Here is a 20875-nt window from a genome sequence, read left to right on the forward strand (position 1 = left end):
TTTACTGCAGATTAAGCCCATTACTACTTGTCCAACTTTCAGTAAACATGGAGAACAATTGATCACCAGCCTCCTTATAACAGCCCTTAACAGATTTGAAGACTATCATCAGGTCCCTCCTCTGTCTTCTTATCTCAAGGCTAAACATGCCCAGTTTTTTTAACCTTTCGTTATAGGCCAGGTTTGCTAAAACTTTTATCATTTTTTGTTGCTCTCCTCTAAGAAAGTTGTGGACAAATTGGAAAGATTCCAAAGTGTGGCCCCCAAAACTGAACGCAGTATTCCAGGTGAGGCCTAACCATGGCTGAATAAAATGGGACAATTACCTCCTGTATCTGACATACAAACACTGCTATTAATGTACCCCAGAATGATATTAGTAATTTTTTGTAACCTTATCACATTGTTGACTCGTATTTAATTTGTGATCTCCTATAACCCCAGATCCTTTTGAGCAGTACTTCCCCCTAGCCAGTTATTACCCAAAATGTAGTTGTGCCTTTGATTTGTTCTTTCTGAGTGTAGTACTTTGCACTTGTCTTTATTGACTTTCATCATCTTGATTTCAGACCAATTCTCTAACTTGGCAAGGTCATTTTGAATTCTAATCCTGTCCTCCAAAGTGTGTGCAACCCCTCCCAGCTTGGTGTCAGCTGAAAATTTTATAGGCAGACTCTCCTCTCCATTAGCCAAGTCATTAACAAAAATACTAATACCAAACCCAGGACTGACCCCTGCAGGACTCCACTAGATGTGTTCTTCCAGCCATAGGCATCAACTTCTAATGGCACCAGTGGGTTCTCGACCCCCCCCTCTGCTGCCGGCCATGCCCCCATTCCAACCCCTTTCCCAAAGTCCCTGCTCCAACTCCGCCCCCTCCCTGCCCCTATTCGACTCCTTCCCCAAATCCCCACCCCAGCCCCACCTCTTCCCCGCCTCCCCCTGAGTATGCCACATTCCCGCTCCTCCCCCCTCCCTCCTGGAGCTTGCTACAGCTGTTTGGTGGTGGAGGAGGTGAGGCGGGATGGGGCAGAGAGCTTGGCTGCTGGTGGGTGCAGAGCACCCACTAATTTTTCCCTGTGGGTGCTCCAGCCCTGGAGCACCCACGGAGTTGGCGCCTATGCTCCCAGTTTAACACCAACCCATTTGAGTATGGTTTTTTCAGTGAGTTAAAATTATAGTTATTTATAGTAATTTAGCAATATACAGCAAACAGGAAAACATCAAAAAAGAGCTCTCCAACCTAGAGACTCTCATCAATAACCAAACTTCCATACAAACGGACTTCACTAAAATAAGACAGGAGATCTATATTACTCACTTCACCTCTCTAAAAAGGAAAAAGGACTGTAAGCTGTCTAAACTCCTACCTGCCACATGGGGCCACAACGGTGATACCCCTAACCCACCCAGCAATATCGTCAATCTATCCAGCCACACACTCAGCCCAGAAGAACAGTCTGTCCTATCTCGGGGACTCTCTTTCTGCCCTGCCACCCCCACCAACATGATACAGTTCTGCGGCGATCTGGAAGCCTACTTTCGCCGTCTCCGACTCAAAGAATACTTCCAGGACAACACTGAACAGCGCACTGATACACAGTTACCCTCCCACCAACAGCACAAGAAGAAGAACTCCACATGGACTCCTCCTGAGGGTCGAAATGACAGTCTGGACCTATACATTGAATGCTTCCGCCGACGTGCACAGGCAGAAATTGTGGAAAAACAACATCGCTTGCCTCACAACCTAAGTCGTGCAGAACGCAATGCCATCCACAGCCTCAGAAACCATCCTGACATTATAATCAAAGAGGCTGATAAAGGAGGTGCTGTTGTCATCATGAACAGGTCTGACTACCAAAAGGAGGCCGCCAGACAACTCTCCAATACCAAATTTTACAGGCTACTTCCCTCAGATCCCACTGAGGAATTCACTAAGAAACTGCACCATCTACTCAGGACACTCCCTACACTAACACCGGAACAAATCAACATACCCTTAGAACCCCGACCAGGGTTATTCTATCTACTACCCAAGATCCACAAACCCGGAAATCCTGGACGCCCCATCATCTCTGGCATTGGAACTCTCACTGAAGGACTGTCTGGATATGTGGACTCTCTACTCAGACCCTATATTACCAGCACTCCCAGCTATCTCCGTGACACCACTGATTTCCTGAGGAAACTACAATGCATTGGTGACCTTCCAGAAAACACCATCCTAGCCACCATGGATGTAGAGGCTCTCTACACAAACATCCCACACACTGATGGAATACAAGCTGTCAGAAACAGTATCCCTGATGATGCCACAGCACAACTGGTTGCTGAGCTCTGTGCCTTTATCCTCACACACAACTATTTCAAATTTAATGACAATATATATCTCCAGATCAGTGGCACCGCTATGGGCACCCGCATGGCCCCACAATATGCCAATATTTTTATGGCCGACCTGGAACAACGCTTCCTCAGCTCCCGTCCACTCACGCCCCTTCTCTACCTACGCTACATTGATGACATCTTCATCACCTGGACCCATGGGAAGGAGACTCTGGAAAAATTCCACCATGATTTCAACAGCTTCCACCCCTCCATCAACTTCAGCCTGGACCTATCTACACGGGAGGTCCACTTCCTAGACACCACGGTGCAAATAAGTGGTGGTCACATTAACACCACCCTATACCGAAAACCTACCGACCGCTATGCCTACCTTCATGCCTCCAGCTTCCATCCCGGGCACACCACAAGATCCATTGTCTACAGCCAAGCACTGAGGTACAACCGTATCTGCTCTAACCCCGCAGACAGAGACCAACACCTAGAAAATCTCCACCAAGCATTCTCAAGACTACAGTACCCATACGAGGAAATAAGGAAACAGATCAACAGAGCCAGATGTGTACCCAGAAGCCTCCTACTGCAAGACAAACCCAAGAAAGAAACCAACAGGACTCCACTGGCCATCACATACAGTCCCCAGCTCAAACCCCTCCAACGCATCATCAGGGATCTACAACCCATCCTGGACAATGATCCCACACTTTCACAGGCCTTGGGTGGCAGGCCAGTCCTCGCCCACAGACAACCTGCCAACCTGAAGCATATTCTCACCAGCAACTGCACACCGCACCATAGTAACTCTAGCTCAGGTACCAACCCATGCAACAAACCTCGATGCCAACTCTGCCCACATATCTACACCAGCAACACCATCACAGGACCTAACCAGATCAGCCACACCATCACCGGTTCATTCACCTGCACGTCCACCAATGTAATATATGCCATCATATGCCAGCAATGCCCCTCTGCTATGTACATCGGCCAAACTGGACAGTCTCTAAGGAAAAGGATAAATGGACACAAATCAGACATTAGGAATGGCAATATACAAAAACCTGTAGGAGAACACTTCAACCTCCCTGGCCACACAATAGCAGATTTTAAGGTGGCCATCCTACAGCAAAAAAACTTCAGGACCAGACTTCAAAGAGAAACTGCTGAGCTCCAGTTCATCTGCAAATTTAACACCATCAGCTCAGGACTAAACAAAGACTGTGAATGGCTTGCCAATTACAGAACCAGTTTCTCCTCCCTTGGTTTTCACACCTCAGCTGCTGGAACAGGGCCTCATCCTCCCTGATTGATCTAACCTCGTTATCTCTAGCTTGCTTCTTGCTTGCTTATATATACACACCTGCCCCTGAAATTTCCACTGCTTGCATCCGAAGAAGTGGGTATTCACCCACGAAAGCTCATGCTGCAAAACATCTGTTAGTCTATAAGGTGCCACAGGATTCTTTGCTGCTTCTACAGAACCAGACTAACACAGCTACCCCTCTGATATAGTAATTTAATCTACACCCCACATGACCGTCTCAAAAGAAAATCACATAAATATGATGTGTCAAAAGCCTTACTAAGATCCAGATATATCATGTCTACTGCTTCTCCCCTATCCGGTAGGCCAGTTGCCCGCCAAAGAAGGAAATTAGAGTGGTTTGACATTATTTGTTTTTGACATCCATGTTGGCTTATCGCTTATCACTCTGTTATTCTTTAGGGGTGCTTACCAATTGATTGTTTAACAGTTTGTTCCAGTAGCTTTCCACATATTGGAGTTAGGCTGACTGGTCTATAATTCCCCAAGTGTTCTTTGATTCCCTTTTTAAAGATAGGTACTAGCATGGACCTTCCCCCTGTCTCTTCCCCCCCAGGTAAGGTCTAAATGATGATAACTAATGGCCTGGGTTTTTGCGGAGTTCAGCGCATGCAGCTCCCACCTGGAGTTGTGAGTGCTCAGCACTTCTGATCATCCCCCAGACTCCTGATGGAGACTTCAGGTAAAGTTTAAATGTAGGAGTGACAGTGATTAATTCATGGTTTTCAATTGCACAATGAAAGTTGTGGCCCTCTAGCAGAGGAGACATGAAAGCAGCAGGAAAGTTATACATTAAAAAAGGTTAACACACAAATTTAATTAAAAAATCAAGCTGTGTTAATAGGTTTTAAGAGTCTAAAAGGAGGGAGGATTAATTTAGGTCTCTGTTAATTCTGCCACATTGTCATACTCTAGAATTATAATCAGAAAATGCTCAGGTTTACATCCTGCAGCAATTTTGGTCAACATCTAGGCACTTGTCTAGTGCATGCTTCCCTGCCACTAAAAGGCCACACGCACCTAAAAGGCCACACTTTACCCAATTGAAGCAACAGGCAGTGAGGTAAGTACAATGCCATTACATGTATTGGAATGTGACTTCCATACTTGAAATAATGTAACGATACCAGCACATGGGACCTGAAGTCAGAACTTTTGGCCTCCCAGCATAGACTTCTGCCAGCTGAGCTGAAGACCATTAGGGGTTAGTGGGCTGTTATCCTCGAGCAGACTGGCTAGCAGAGAGGGGTGTGGCTGGCACATGCTTTGCTAATGCGTTACATAAGTGCCCATGTTCTGTGCTGTCTTTCATGATCATGAGTGGTCAGGGATCCTCAAGGCCAACGTCTCATTATACAAATGGCACCTTCAGCAGCATGCAGCCCCATCAGAAAGGCTGCCTGCCACTGGGTCATCAGTACTGGTATCTGGGATGTTCCTTGGAAGTCTGGCATCCAAATGTCAACTCAGCCCTAGCCTGCTTAGCTAACGGCCGCAGCAATCGGAATGAAGTATTGTTGCAGGCATGGAGGCTACACAAGATTTTGTTGGTATCTGGGCAACTGCTTCTAAAGCATTAAACCCAAAGTGGAAGGCAGGCAAGGGTTCTTTTGACTCCCAAAACAAAGGACTTCTGAGAACGCTCGCAGCTCAGAATTCAAGATTTCTTATGACTTCTGTGCTGATCCTGTCCTTCACACACACTGCAAATGTTAAAAAGATGAGCAAATGCAGTATCCAGAGTAACAGCCAGGACACGTCATATCACAAAGCCAACACACAGTTCCGCTCGGCAGCCTCCACTGAAGAAAGGTGCAGCACTCGAATAACTGGAGTGTTGCTGCTCAGGGTTTAAGATAGCATGGCACCTTGTGCAGCCTCTTCCCTGCTTGGTGCCAGCTCGCAGTGCTACTCTCTCACTTTCAAGGGCAATAAATCAATTCATGCTCCCACTTTAATCAGGAAAATTAAAAAAAAGCTTTCCTCTTAATTCCTTATGTTGTTTTTCACCAGGGCAAGTGGAAAGATAATGGGAGCTATGCACAGTCATGATGTCTGAGCACAGGATTAGGTAAATACCCTTTTAATGCAGAAGTGTAACTCTGACTTTGTTTTCACGCTGTGTGACTGTAGGACCATGTTTTTAAAAGTAGTGCAGTCGGTGAACTGTGCAAAATATACCTACTAGGCACCACGTATGTATTAGCAAACAAGTTGTTTGCACACAGAGTGGGTGGGGTGTTTCAAGACCACGTGACTGTATGCTCAGCCAGCTGGCCTGCACATGCAAATCAGGTGATTGCCTGTGCAATTGTGACAGCTGCCCTCTTGGCCAAGCGCAGTGGGACATTGAGCCAGGGACCTTAAGAGCTAAACGCATGAGCTATTACAGCTTGAGCTAAAGAGCCAAACTCTGTAGCTGAGGGCGGTAACAACTTCTATCCTCTGTGGATTGAGCACAGGGAGGGGGACACACTACCGGTTTCATACATTCAGTTGCAGGGTTTTGTGGAGGCAACACCTGCACTTTGCATAACTCACCTGTGCACAGAGCGCTCACAATGTGGCCAAGGTATTCAAAAAGCATTTTACCTAACATGTACAGGAAGGGGGTGGAAATATGTTATGCAGTTGATTATAATTTTTAAAAATCTGTTTTCAATGTTAAAATGATTGAACCAATGAATGAATAAGCCAATGAATCACCCCCGCCAGCTCTCTCAAACCCTGTAACGACATCAGGCTCGGTCTCAGAAAATGATTTTCTGCCAGATAATTCGGTCGCTAAATAAAGTTCTAGAGCTGCCTGGCTGTGATCTTTAGTCACAAAGAGGATGAGGGGGTGTCAAAGCTGAGCTGGGATGTTGAAATCTGATGGGGGAGATGATCATGAAGCCATCTGATCCTTCTATCTCCCGGGTACACAAAGAGTACAGTTGATACCAGTATAAACCCTCCTAACTTTACCCAGTATAGTATTTTTTTGGTGGTTCTTTATTTGATTACTCCATTTACAGAATGGCCTAGACCATGTGAAGACTGGTCAATGTTCTGCAGAACAGAAACCATTTAGAACCATTGTATTGGGAACAGTAGTGGATTTCACAGACCATTGATGGTAAAGTGCCTATTCATTCCTCTGGGTGTTTTCACAAGAGTGAGCAACGCAAACCATCTGAATTAAACAGCATGACTCTGTGATGAGTTCTCCCTAGTGCTTCACATACTATTACATGGAAGTAATCATCCTAACATGAAATCCACCACATCATATCCCTTGGCCAGCTCCCTCCTGAAACACCAAAGAAAAAGAATGGGATTTGTGGTCTGTGCTGAACGCTAATGAATCAAGGTACTGGCAGACCAGGAGGAAGCTTGGTTTGGAGCTGAGAACTGAAGAATGCCCTTTTGAGCCCACCCCAGCTTAACCTGGGTGAGGGGCGGAGGTTCAGCTCACGTGCCTCTGCTAATTGCAGCTGCAGTGGGTATTGCACAGGGAAAGAGGGAACTGGATGCCAACTATTTATGCAAAAAGAACAGGAGTACTTGTGGCACCTTAGAAACTAACAAATTTATTTGAGCATAAGCTTTCGTGGGCTACAGCCCACTTCATCGGATGCATGTAGTGGAAAATACACTGCATGCATCTGATGAAGTGGGCTGTAGCCCACGAAAGCTTATGCTCAAATAAATTTGTTAGTTTCTAAGGTGCCACAAGTACTCCTAGTCTGTATCAGCAAAAAAGAACAACACGGCTGCTACTCTGAAACCAGACTATGTATGGTTTTCTAGGTTACAAACAGCTCCTTAAACTCCAGGCAGAAGCGAACAGGCAGTCAGGGCAGATTGTGCAAAGAAAAAGGTAACACTCAAACTTCTTTAAGCAGCAACCATGCGACACTATAGAGTTAAGCCACTGGTGAAACACCGTGCATGGCAAGAAGGGGTTGCTCGATGAATTCTGAGAAAGGAATAGGTAGTGTTTCTGTGGCTGGGGTTACTTAAATGCTGTGGAAGGAGAAGAGGCAGGTTCAGTATACGTGACACATCTGAAAGAGCTGCTGGATAAAACTCCAGTGCCAAGAAAGGAGAGTGCTCCCTAGTTGTGCTGCACATTAGGGCTATTCTTTTTGACTCCAGCAGGGTTATGAGTAACAAACATTTTAGCCAGGAAGTTGAGTGATGCAAAACAAATTTCATAGGGCTGTTTGTGCCTCAGTTTCTCAGCATGTTCAATGGAGATGATAATACTGAGATGCTGTGATAATCAGTGTGTACAGCCCTTTCGAAATCTAAAGCATTGTTTAAATGCTAAGTGCATGGCATGTGTGCCACCTTTGTTAAAATTACTGGTTGGAGGCACTGGCTACACCTGGAATGCTGGGTATGTGTGCTATCCTTGATACTTTTGAAAGCATTTCACAAAGCTGCAAGTAACTCATCCTTTTGCTATTCCTCTCTGAAAGGAGTTGCTTAGATATGTACCCAGGCTATTCCTGCTCAATCCCCTGTTGCCTAAGACCCTGGTTTTGTGATTGACTAGGTGCATCTGCTTTCCCTAGCCTCTGCAACAGACTTGCAAAATTTCGCATTGCTTCTCTGGTCCTGTGGAGACTTGATACAAGTGTCGTCATTTGCTTTATCTAACTGGCACTAATTGAAATTTTTGTTGGCAGTCTCTGCAGAAAGGCCAAGGACTGAATAGGCCGTGGAGACTGAACACCTATTCATTCTGATTGCTGCAAAAGGCTTCTCCAATATGGGGCTGAGGCAAGTCATTGGGAGGAAAACTCGTGCTGCCGCCGTTGTCTGCAATGTAACTAATCTGTAAATAAACAGAGGACTTCTTTCCCAGGGCTGGCAAGCCAGCATCTTTTACAAGCACTAGACTCAGTTAAAAGAACAAAATCCAACCCTATTAGAGTATGTTATCAGACTATATAAGAACAGTACAGTTTGCCCAAAGTCTCCATTTATCAGATTAAGTATTAGACACATCAACAGGCTGCAACAACCTCTCAGTGACCTTAGAGTAAAAACAGCAGGTCCACAGGAACAGGCCTGACTTCAGTCCCATAATAACACATTGATTGGAGCCTTTGTTTACCCAAATTAATCACTCAACAGCCAGGGCCATACACAAGGACTCTGAGGCAACTTTGACCTTTAACCTTTTGCAGGTTTAATACAACATGCTATCTAGGACCTCTCACACATTAGGAACTTTCTAGTACAGTGCTTCTCAAGCTATCTGATGTGGGGAACTGGCAATTTTTCCCCCCAATGTGCCAGGGACCAGTGCCATATTATTATCCTATTCAACACTCTTATGAGGAAACTTGCCGCAGACCGGCAGCCAATGGCTCACGGACCGGCACCGGTCCGTGGACTACCACTTTGAGAAGCACTGTTCTAGTAGACTGTGGCGGTGTAGATTTTTGATGCATGTGGTGGAATTGTGTGAAAATTAAATTTCTTTTGGCAGCAAATCAAACTGAAGTTGTGACTGACATAACTGTAGTTGTAATTGTAATGCCCAGAGTGTGCTAGACGCTCTACACAAATACTGGAAGACACAGTCCCTGCCCCTAAGTACTTACAGTCTAATAAATCCTAAATATTCTCTTTTTTTTCTGGCCTATATGTGGTAATAGCTCATGCACTTGTATTTGGCTCAGCCTAGGACCCAATCCAATTCCCACTGAAATCAATGGGAGTCTATTGATGCTAATGGAGCTGAATCAAGACTGTAGCTATCCATGTTTCTAACACACCCTGCTAGAGCACACTGGATTATTCTGATAGGATTTGGAAGAGTCTCACAAGTAGGGATTCCTTTGCCATTTATATTCAGGAGCCAGATCTGACCCCCAATAAAGTCACCAGAAGAACTCCAATTGACTTCTGTGGGAATTGGGCCTGTCCTTAGACCCTCTTTGAACAGCATCTAAAACAGGTCAACTTTTTAATCTGGCTTAATTTGACCCTTTTGGGATCAATATGGAAGCTGTGAATGTTCTGATCGCTATTCTGTCTTTATGACAATGAATGCTCAGTCTCATGGGACACATGCCCTAGTTAATGATGGTGGATTACTGAGTCCATTCTGTCACTGAGAGGCTTTTTAATTTCCCTCTTTTTTTTATCTTCTTATAGTGTGTCCCATCCTTTACACTTTATTATTGCCGTTTTTCATGTAACATTGGATTGTAATTTTCTCCCAGCTATATACATTCTAAAAACATAATCACAGAGCAAAGGGCTGATTTTTGACAGATCTTAGTAATTGGATACAATGGAATATGGACATGACCCATATGGGTGTTTGGTTGAGCAATGAGGAGTTGTGACAGTATCTGATTAAAATATGACAATGCAAATCATTGTTGCTACCACTGTTATATAATTGCAACAAATCTTGCACAAAGTACATCAAGCAAGGGGTCTATGGAAAGGTTAAAGCAGCAAAGAATCCTGTGGCACCTTATAGACTAACAGATGTTTTTCAGCATGAGCTTTCGTGGGTGAATACCCACTTCGTTAGATGCAAGGCTGGATGGAAAGTTTGTGATTTGCTTAATATAATTATGCTATTTGTAGGCATGTATCATTGTTGTATTTGAAGTTATAAGAATTGGCTCTATACCTGTATTTCAAATATGTTTGCTCCAGGGGTAAAGTCCACAAGGTATTTAGCCTGCACATCTTGAAGGGACTATTCAAGTTAAGTGGCCCATCAAGGAACACTTAACTCACAATGGACCATGGAAGATGCCCATCCACGCCTGATGGACTTTCATATGAACAACTACAGTGTGAGTAATGGCTTCTGCTATGACTAAACAAAATCATGCATGGGCATGTGACTTGCCCATGTGACTCCAAACACCATCTTGTCACCTGTAATTTTCCACAGTGAGAACAATGGGTTTCTCTTCACCTGAGAGAAGCTATAAAAGGCCCTAGAAAGATCTCAATTTTGCCTCTTTCCTGCTTAGACCTCTGGACTATGAACTCATACTGATGGGAGCATTCTAACCAAGGGACTGAGGATCTTCCAATCATTTGGAAGCAACCAGAGACTTAAGAAGCCAGCAGTTTATTCCATCACTGCTACAAGCCTGATCTAAGAACTGTGCATTTATTGTATACATTTGATTCTTTTAACCAATTTTAACTCTCACCTTTCTTTCTTTTTATAAATAAACCTTTAGATTTTAGATACTAAAGGATTGGCAACAGCATGATTATTGGGTAAGATCTGAGTTATATATTCACCTGGGTGTGTGGCTGGTCCTCTGGGATCAGAAAAATCTCTTATTGGATGAAACTGGTTTTAAAGAACCACTCATCTTTAAGTCTAGTGTTTTTGGTGGTGATACAAGGACTGGAATACCTAAGGAAACTGCTTTTCTGACTTCTTGTTAGCTAGTGTGGTGAAACAGAAGTTTACTTTTGTTACTGGTTTATCGTATGGGAGAATAACTACCAGTTTTGAGGTGTATCTGCCCTATTTCTCAGCAGTTTGTCCTGAATTTGGTATTCTCAGTTGTGACCCACAGAAGCACGGTTACAGTAGCGTAGTTGGCAAGATCCACAGAACCAAGTCAGTTAAGCTTTGGATCAGAACCCCACACTATTCAAAATTTGAATGTTGATATTAAGAGTTTTAAATGTTAAAGATCAGTGACCATTAGCCAGAAGGCATCAGCAGAAGCCATCAAACTGCAAGCCCTGAGAGACAGCCTGTGTCTTGAACATGAACAAAGACTGGCAGAACTTTGACTGAAAGAGAAGCAAGCCTTGGCCCAGCTGGAAAAAGAAGCTGAACAGAGAGCCAAGCAAGCTGAAGAGAGAGCCAAAGCAGCGTAGAGGAGGCAAATAGAAGCTCTGCAAGCTAAGACAGAAGTGGACAAACTGAAGCTCCAAATCAAAAAAGCAATGGAAGAACAGCAGAAACTGTATCATCTTGGAAGTCCAGTTTATAACAATGTTGGTATGTTGTATGACTTTACGAAGTCTGTGTTTTAACCAATTTTGCTATGGTGAGGGAAAGGGTGTCTTTAACCTGGGGAAGGTGGAAAATAGCTGTTTGTGCAAAAAAGCTGTTTGTGAATGAAGTTTCTGAATATCTGTCTAATATCTCAGAAGTGAATCTGGAATTAGATAAAGCACAGAGAGAACTCATTGATCAGGACAGTGTTTCTCTAGAGCAGATTAAAGTCATGTTAAAGTCATAATTGAGGACAAAAAGGGTAGATTTTTTTGTGGGTGATGGATTGTTGGCAAGTGAAGCTTGTGAAAGTAAGCCTGAACAAGGTAGAAGTGATTTGTTTAAAGTAGCTCAGTATAATGTGAAGAATGGCAGTTTATCTGTTGGGAGTGGCAACATGCCTGGTAAGGAAACTGTCCCACTTTCCAAGTATATGTCTGAAAACAGCCATAGGTGCTGGGACAGAGGAAAGGATATCTCCAATTTTTGTCTGTTAAGAATAGCAGTGTCTGCTGCAAAAGGGTGTGTCTCTAGTTTTTTGTCTGTGGAGCAGACGGAAAGTGCTTCTCAGCTTATGCTACTTGAGAATTTGTCAGTTGTCCAAGTTGGTTCTGGATTTAACTAAAACCCAGGAAGGAAATGTTCCTAAGGCCTTGGCTACACTTGAGAGTTACAGCGCTGTTAGTGGCTTTATAGCGCTGTAACTCACTCCCCGTCCACACTGGCAAGGCACATACAGCGCTGTATCTCCGTGGCTACAGTGCTGCTTGTACTCCACCTCCACGAGAGGAATAAAGAGTATAGCGCTGCTGCTGCAGCGCTGGGGTGCCAGTGTAAACAGGGAATAATCTTAGTACGCTGTTACTGACCTCCGGAAGCTTCCCATAATCCTTTTAAGTGAAGGTACCGCTCTTTGTTTTGTTGCGAACTCTGGGCTCCCGAGGCTGCTTATCAAAAAAACAAACACAGCTACTGTTTGCTGTGAATGAGCAGAGGCAGGGGGCTCCCTTTGGAACGCCCTCAGCTAGTGTTTGCTTGAGGAGAGGGAGAGGGAGGGGACTTGAGGAGAGAAGCAGCACGGTGGGCGGGAGGGAGCGGGGGTCCCTTTCGGAGCGGCTGCTTATCTGGTCTGCGAGGAAAAAAACAAACAGTTGCAGTTTGCTTTTAGTGAGTGAGAGAAAGAGGGATGGGGAGGGGGTCAGAACTTGCAAGGCAGCTGCTGACACAGTGTCAGCTCCAAAAATCCACTCTCTCTCTCCCCCACACACCCTGTCACACTCCACCCCCCCCCCCCTTTGAAAAGCATGTTGCAGCCTCTTGAACGCTGGGATAGCTGCCCATAATGCACCGCTCCCAATGCCGCTGCAAATGCTGCCAATGTGGCCACAACAGTGCTCTGTCAGCTGTCAGTGTGGACAGACTGCAGCGCTTTCCCTACTCAGCTGTACGAAGACAGGTTTAACTCCCAGCGCTGTACAGCTGCAAGTGTAGCCATACCCTAAGTTTTGTGTCTGCTAGGGAGAATCCTTGTGATAGTTTCTGCAAGCAGTTTGCTGTAACTGAAGGGTGTGGAAATGATTTGATTTAAGTTAGTTTCAGTTCCTAACTGCCCGAGTCTTTCAGATGTGTATGGATCCACAGACCCAGCTGTGAGGTTTCATATGGAATGAAAATTGTCAGGGAATTTGAACAGCCCTAGGATGCCCAAGTGGCTGTGCTTGACCAGTGTTTTGGGGAGGCAATGTTGTTGGGACATGAATGTCTCCATGTTGACTCTTTAAGTAAACAGTTTGTATCTCAGTTTCAGAGGGAAGACTGTGTAGCTCAATCTACAGAGCAGGACAGTTGTGCAGTTGATCTTTTGAGAATACAGGGGATGGCAGGCAAACTCTCATCTCTAGACACTTTTTGGATAGGTCTTGTAGTCTCTTAGTGGACTTGACACCTGATTCCCTGTGGAAGCAGAGGGTGGTAATGGAAGGACAAAAAAACTTTGTCTAACATGCTAGTGAAAATGGATGGTATCTCTTTAAGACAGAATCCAGCCTTGGAATTGGTAATGGTTAAGAATCTGAAAACTAGTAAACAAGTGAGTGTCTCTGTGTTGATGCAAATTACCTAACGGGTGGGGGGAGGGGGTGAGAGAGAGAAAGACTTACCCATAGCTCTTAGCTGAAAGGACACATCTAACCAGCCAGTGAATTCTGTTAAGCAAGAGAGCTCAGGATTTGACCCTACAGGACAGGGAGGAAAGGAAAAACTTAATCCTGCAAATGGAAGCCACAGGTTAACCCTAAAGTGCCAAAACTCCGAGGGTATTGAGCTACAGAGGGAAGGGATAGCTCAGTGGTTTGAGCATTAGCCTGCTAACCCCAGGGTTGTGAGTTCAATCCTTGAGCGGGCCACTTAGGGATTTGGGGCAAAATCAGTAGTTGGTCCTGCTAGTGAAGGCAGGGGGCTGGACTCAATGACCTTTCAAGGTTCTAGGAGAATAGGATATCTCCATTAAATTAATTTAAAGGCATGGCATAACAAAAATGCTTGTAAATGTACACTTGTAATAGATTTGATATTAATGCTTGATATTAACTTTTGTGACTAATGTGTTGCTGATACCAACAACTGTAAGAATTTACAATGTGCATGGTCTTTTGGAAAAACTCTTGAACATGTTGGGAGTGATACATAAGAACTCGCTATGTGCTAGAAGCCTTTATGTTAAAAGGCCTTGGAATATGGATGTTTCACAGTTAGAGCCTGTAACCAGCCTTGAAACTGTACATAGGGCACCTAATATGCTGTATGAGAAGGGAAACTGAGGCATGCCACCATACTGCTTTCATGGCTAAATGCCAAGGTACCTACACTATGGAGAACATTAATATCTACATTGACTTGATGTTAACTGGGTTCCAAACATTTGCCAGAGCTTCATGGCAAGATCACACAAGACATGCAGGAATTATGCTGCAAGAACAGATCCAGTCCACTATTGGTCTGACTCCTTGTTAGCCAGTGTGGTGAAACAGAAGTTTACTTTTGTTGCTGGTTTGGTATATCTTATGGGAGAATAACCACCAGTTTTGTGATGTGTCAGCACTATTTCTCAGCAGTTTGTTCTGAATTTGGTATTCTCAGTTGTTACCCACTAAGGCATGGTTACAAGCGTCTGGGACAGGTCTGGCTCTAAGCACCAGCAAACCAAGCATGTGCTCGGGGTGGCACATTTTCAAGGGCAGCATTCTGGCCATCTTTTTTGTTTGTTTGTTTCCGGTGGCAAAAGCCTAGAACCGGCCCTGGCAGCAGCAGCACGTCATGTGCGGGGGGCACCCTCGGGCCTCTGCGGTTTGCGCCACGGGGGAGCAGTGCCGCACCTTGTGGCTGGGCCGGGCAGGCTCTGAGTGGGGGACACCCCACAGGGCACATGGAGCCGTCTGCAGGTGCTGCAGGGCGGCCGCAGCCTAGGCGGGGCGAAGCGGCCCGAGCCACCCAGGGACTGCAGCAGGGTGGCCAGAAGCAGCAGCAGCAGTGGGGCCATAGAACGCGGGGTGCTGCCACGCAGGGCCCGCATCCCACTCTCCAGGGCTCCGCTTTCTCTGGGGCTACCCTGACCCGGCTCCTCAGCCCCCTGCCGGGGCAGTCCCCCGGCTCTGCCTTCCTGGGTCCCGGCTGGAGGGACCCTGGGCTGAGACGCGGCCTGAGAGCCCTGCTGCTTACCCCGACCCTGCCAGTGCCGGACCGGCTGGAGGCGAGGGGGGAGCGGGCGGAGTCATCACTGGTGGGGGGGGGAGCCCAGGGCTGGGGCGGCAGGGTGTGTGTGTGGCGGGGGAAGAGAGCCTAGGGCTGGGACAGCAGGGGGTGAGAGCCCAGGACTGGGGTGGGGGTGGGGGGCAGCCAAAACTTTTTTTGCTTGGGGTGGCAAAAACCCTAGAGACGGCCCTGGTCTGGGAAATGATCATGATACAAAATATTCATGTTAATCTTTCCTTTTGTTTTCACTAGGGAAGGAGCAATAGGGGTGTGTAATGTTCTGCATAATACATCCTCTCTTCTTGCTGAGGGAGGTGAGTAAAAGTTTCATACTAGCATTGCAGTGAGTAATTGCTTTGGAAAGTGACAACTGCACCTTGAGAGGGCTGGGGGAGCAGGAAAAGCAGGTGTGAGAGGAAAGAGAATAAAATAGCCTAGTTTTTTAATATATTAATAACCCTGCAGAATGAAGCTGTTGCTTGCATGTACAGGCTCTGCTGATAGCAGAATTTGAGTGGTTTGTGCTGTGTCTCATTAGTAAACACCTTTGGGTGGAATAGAAAACGTGCTAAAAAAATCAATTCTTTACTTCCGAGCATCCTTTCAAAACCCTGTATTTTCCTAGCCCATGGTGTTATGAAGGCTAGTTTTTTATGTGTGTATGGAGTGGAGAGCAAAACTGATTGCTTTATCTTCTAGTTTATTTATGCAATAAATACAGCAGTATTATTCCAGGAGCACTTATACAGCAGTGCTCCTGGAATAATGGGAAAGATATAGTCGTATGAAGAATCCAGCAATATAGGTATTTATACTGCTGTGAGAGGCATTCTTGGCTTTGAGCAGTTCAGTGAATTCTACTATGGGGCTGCATTTTGTTATCCCTGAGGTAATGGGGTCAGGGGGAGGGAGGTTCAAAGACTGCTTATTTTGGTTATTTCAAGCCACCCTAGCAAGGGATCTGCATTTCCTGTGTTAATTAGCTTGAGCAATCACCCTCTTGTTTTTTTTCTACCTCAGCGTAAAACAAACTATTTTTTCCTCTGTTGCATCTCAAATTTCTGAAGCACACCAACCCTCTAGTATTTCCTATATTATCATATATCCAATAGGACTGTATGTTTTTAAAAGAGGGGAGTTCCACACTGGAGAAACTCTCTAGAATCTTTTCAGCTGAACTGTGAACAATTTACAGTTGCTTGCTCTGTGTTTTTCATAGTTTTTCTCACCAAACTTGTTAATGATCAAAGAGATTTATGTTTCAAACAAGGGCTTTTCACTTCTGCTCTGTGCATCTCCCTGTAGGGAGCTAGAAGGCTGAAATCTCTAACATAATAACTGACTCCATGGCGAGAGTCTTGGGTGCCAAAAAAACACGGCAACTCAGCTAATGCCCTCCTACTGTAGAGCCAAAGGTAGGTGGAAAACTCTGTGGAAGCCATGAAGATTACAATGACTGGTGGGGGAAGGCATGGTTTGCTCCTTGCAGAGCGGACAAGGGCATAGCTCTCCCAATGCAGAGATGTCTGGAGAATCTCTGGCAATATTCCATGTATCTTTGGTCATCAACTGAGGGTCAAGATATTCAGGTGGAGGTCCAGTGCATCCAAGCTGCTCCCTAAATACCCACAGCGACTAAGGATGCCATAGGCTTTTCAACAACTTATGCCAACATGTTTGGGGTGGCGATGGAGAATGACAACAAAGAAGAATCCACATGACAGAATGCAGACATCAGTTTGCACAAAAAAGTCCCTGTGGGTTTGTAGGAGGACAATAGCAAGGAGAATGGCTCTGTCCAGCTCTGCTCCTCCTTTTCCTAGCCACTCCCCTAAGACGATAGCGCCTCAAACATATAGTGTTCACGTGAAGGTGCCTCTGCAGGATTGAGGGAGGATGAAACCATAATGTATTACCCCCTTCCTCCTTCTAACCAAATCTTGGCCATTCCCTCCACAGCAAAAAGAGAGATGACAGCTAGGCCCCTCTGATTTCACTGAAGGGCAAAGGGAACACAGAACATTATGGGAAAACAATCTGGTTTTCATACACATGGCCATTTTTGTTAATATGTATATCCTTGCCATCCTTATTTAGTTAGATTCTTTTAAAAATACCTTCGTTTTTGTACAAGATCAAGAATTTTTCACCTATGCCTTAGTGTGCGTGTGTATGTATATATAATGTTTCCCTCACAACTCCTACCAGGATACTTGTAAAAATAAATTGTTTTGTTCCAGAATTGTGCCATGTTTAAACGAAAGGTAGGACAGAACCAAAGGGCCTCTCTCTACCACTCTCACATGGATATGTCACATCAGAACTTTAAATTACTAGATTCCCCTTTTCAGTCATATCTGCCACTGGTTTATTTACACCTGTTTATAAATATATACACCTATGTATCTTAAGTTACACATACCATATAATACTTTTATAAAAAGTGGTGTGAAAATTACTCACTACAATGATCTTTAAATAAAAAGATATGTAAAGTGCCAGATACAATCCTTTTAAAAACATGTTCTAATTAAAACAAGAGCATTGGCCTACATCTGCCGAAACCACACAAGCTGGAGGCTCTTGGGCACGTCCCCTAGTTCTTCAATTTCAAGCCTAAAGGCTTCAGAAACTGTGGCAAAGGCAGATTTTCCAGTGCCTCTGGGAATTGTTCAGGTGGAATGCTCCTGATTAAGACACGCATAGCCGTGATGAACAGAGATGTAGGAGTTAAACCTGCCAGCCACTGGAATCTGTTCTCTCCCAAACGATCCTGCCAGGGCTGGTGATTGTCCAGCAGTTGCTGTTTCATTGAAAACTGGAGTTCCTGAGGCATGAAGAGGAAAAGGGAGTCTAGCAAGAGGAGCTTGGTGCACATGTTAACTGCTGGGGTCTGAGAAATCTGCTGGAGCAAGATGTCCAAAGGGGTATTCCCATTGCAGTCACATAAGCAGGGGGATGCCCCATGACCCAGCACTAGAAGCAAACATTCGGGTCTCAACAGTTCACAGGCCACATGCAAGACAGTTTTGCTGCCTTCCACGCGACTGCATCCCCTGCGGTCCAAGTAGCTGGCTCTCTCTCTCTCTGGAAAGCCTCTGATGGCTTTCAGTATTCTGAAGAGGATGTGGGTCCGGTTGTAGCGAACGGCCATGGCCAGGTGAGGAGCTGATGACTGGCAGCAGCTGAAGTTTTGGCTGGGTATGGCCAGGGCGCTCTGAGGAAACTTATTCAGTAGGTACTGAGCATAAGGTTGGTGATTGTGCACCAGGGCATAGAGAAGAGCCTCAGAGGGAGAATAGGTGCTCACCTTTCCGCCTTCCTCCCAGTGAAAGGCCTCCATTGTTCTTATGTCCTCCAGAAGCCACACAGGCAGCAGGTCCCTCACTGCCTGGTAAAAGGCGAAGGAGGATTTCTTACATTGCTTTTGGGACTGGGAATTGTAGCTGCTGTAGCTGTTCAGCCATTTGACGTTCCAAGGCATCGCTGAGCTTGGGTTTCAGGAGGGGCTTGTCCCCACTTCGTTGTCAAAATGCCTCATTAGGTCCAAGACCTATGGAAACACTTCCCAAAAAAACAAACCAAAAATGCAATTTAATGATTGGTAGTGAGTCAGTCACTCCCCCTCCCCTGTGAACCTGGTGGCAGCACAGTAACACACACCTCTTCCCAGCAAAGCCCTGTTCTTTTTTTTTTTTTCCTTTTCCAACTCTGGTTGTGCTTTTAATCACAGTTCATTTCTAACTTTTATGTAGAGGGCAGGACTGATTCAGATTTATCAGTTCAGCAAACTGAACTACCACTCTGGTCCAAACTGAAATGTTCTTTCTCAAGGCTACAGAGGTCTCCTCACAGTCACTGTCCTGTTTAAACTGCCTTGAGGAATTTTTCAAGCTGGTAGGTAGGGTCTGTGTCTAATGATTCACTTTGGTATCCAAGAGGCTAAGACAGTGCCTTTCCTTGTAAAGAAGGCTTATGTTTTGCCACCCTGAGAAAGATACTAAGTGGAAAGAACTGTGCTGGGGTTGCTCTAGCTTTGTACATTTTTGACTCAGGAGGGCACATATTTTCAATAATATACAAAATGGCAGAGATGCACTAACCCCCCTCGCCTTTGTCTGAATTATAGGCAAACAAAGCAAGGGCAAGATAGGAAGTCTAGAGTTGGAATCACAAGCAAACAAATCCACTTTAACAAGAAATGCAATATGCTGATAAATCTGACTGAGAAATTTCAGCCCATCACAGGCTAATATAAATTATAATTTTATAAAGTCTCCATCTCCCTAACTCACCGTCCGTAACGCAGCTCCCTAGGCCCTGTCCCCCACTCACCCTCATAACTCAGCTCCCTGTGCCCTATCCCCCAATCTCCCCCCACTCCCCCTGTAACCCGGCTCCCTGTTCCCAAATCTCCCCCCCGGCCACTCACCCCCTTAACTCAGCTCCCTGTGCCCCATCCCCAAATCTCCCCCCACTCACCCTCATAACCCGGCTCCCTATTCCCCATCTCCAAATCTCCCCCCCATTCATCCCTGTAACCCAGCTCCCTGTGGCCCATCCCCAAATCTCCCCCACTCACCCCCGTAACCCAGCTCCCCAAATCTCCCCCACTCACCCTCATAACCCAGCTCCCTGTTCCCCATCCCTAAATCTCCCCCCGTCACCCTGCTCCCTGGGCCTCGTCCCCAAATCTCCCCCCACTCACCCAGCTCCGATACCCTCCCCTCCCCAAGGTGCCTTTCCCTGTCCCCTCGTCTCCTCTCTCCGCAGGGGACACCGGTAGCGGGGCACGGCGCGCAGGGGCCGGCGCAGCGAGCCCAGGCAGCCGCGGGGGCGGGGGCGGGGGGGGGCCGTGGCTCGGCGCTCACCTCTGGCTGCGCGCAGGGCAGCGGCGCCCTCCCGGGGGCGGGCAGGCTTCTCGCTGCACCCGCTCTGCCGGGCCGCTGCCCAGCCCCGGTTTCCAGGCGCTGCTGGGGCTTCAGTGAATGAGCAGGGGCGGCGCTTCGCGGGAGCCCCCGGAACGGCGGCCGCTCCCCCTGGGGCTCGCGCTCCGTCCCGCTCGGCTCTGGCCGCGCCGGGTCCTCGCCGCCTCTGCCTGGCTCTAAGGCGGGAGGGACGGCGGGCGGCAGCAGCAGCCAAACCTCCGCTCCCGCCTCTGGGCTCTTTTATCCCCCCCACGCCAGCCGGCTGAAGGTCAGTCAGGACCGGGGAACTGTCCAGCGCCCTCTGATTGGTGGCAACCGGGTCCCCCAGCTGGCTATTGGCTGCCCCGGGAGGATGGGGCCCTGCACCATTGTTTGCGTCAGGCCAGGCAAAGTTCCAAGAAACTTGTCGGGCGGCTTTTTGTACGGCGAGGGGTGGGGGAGCGGGAGGGCTCGTGCCGGGGCCGGGCCGAGTGTCTCTGTCGTCCAGAGCGAGCGCAGCTGAGCGGGGCCAGCCAAATCCCTCCCCCGCCC

General features: G+C 46.5%; 1 protein-coding gene across 1 annotated transcript; it reads right to left on the minus strand.

Moving 5' to 3' along the window:
- Positions 1-16981: 16981 nt before the first annotated feature.
- Positions 16982-20376, minus strand: LOC123356982 (ankyrin repeat domain-containing protein 9-like). The gene is made up of 2 exons (XM_045000237.1): positions 20288-20376; positions 16982-18980 (listed from the first exon to the last, which is right to left on the minus strand). The coding sequence occupies exon 2, from the start codon at positions 18898-18900 to the stop codon at positions 18013-18015; it is 888 nt and encodes a 295-aa protein (XP_044856172.1). The 5' UTR covers positions 18901-18980; positions 20288-20376; the 3' UTR covers positions 16982-18012.
- Between the last annotated feature and the right edge of the window lie 499 nt (positions 20377-20875).

Source organism: Mauremys mutica, unplaced genomic scaffold, assembly GCF_020497125.1.
Source record: "Mauremys mutica isolate MM-2020 ecotype Southern unplaced genomic scaffold, ASM2049712v1 000147F_np12_subseq_1:194132_obj, whole genome shotgun sequence".
Lineage (NCBI taxonomy): Eukaryota > Metazoa > Chordata > Testudines > Geoemydidae > Mauremys > Mauremys mutica.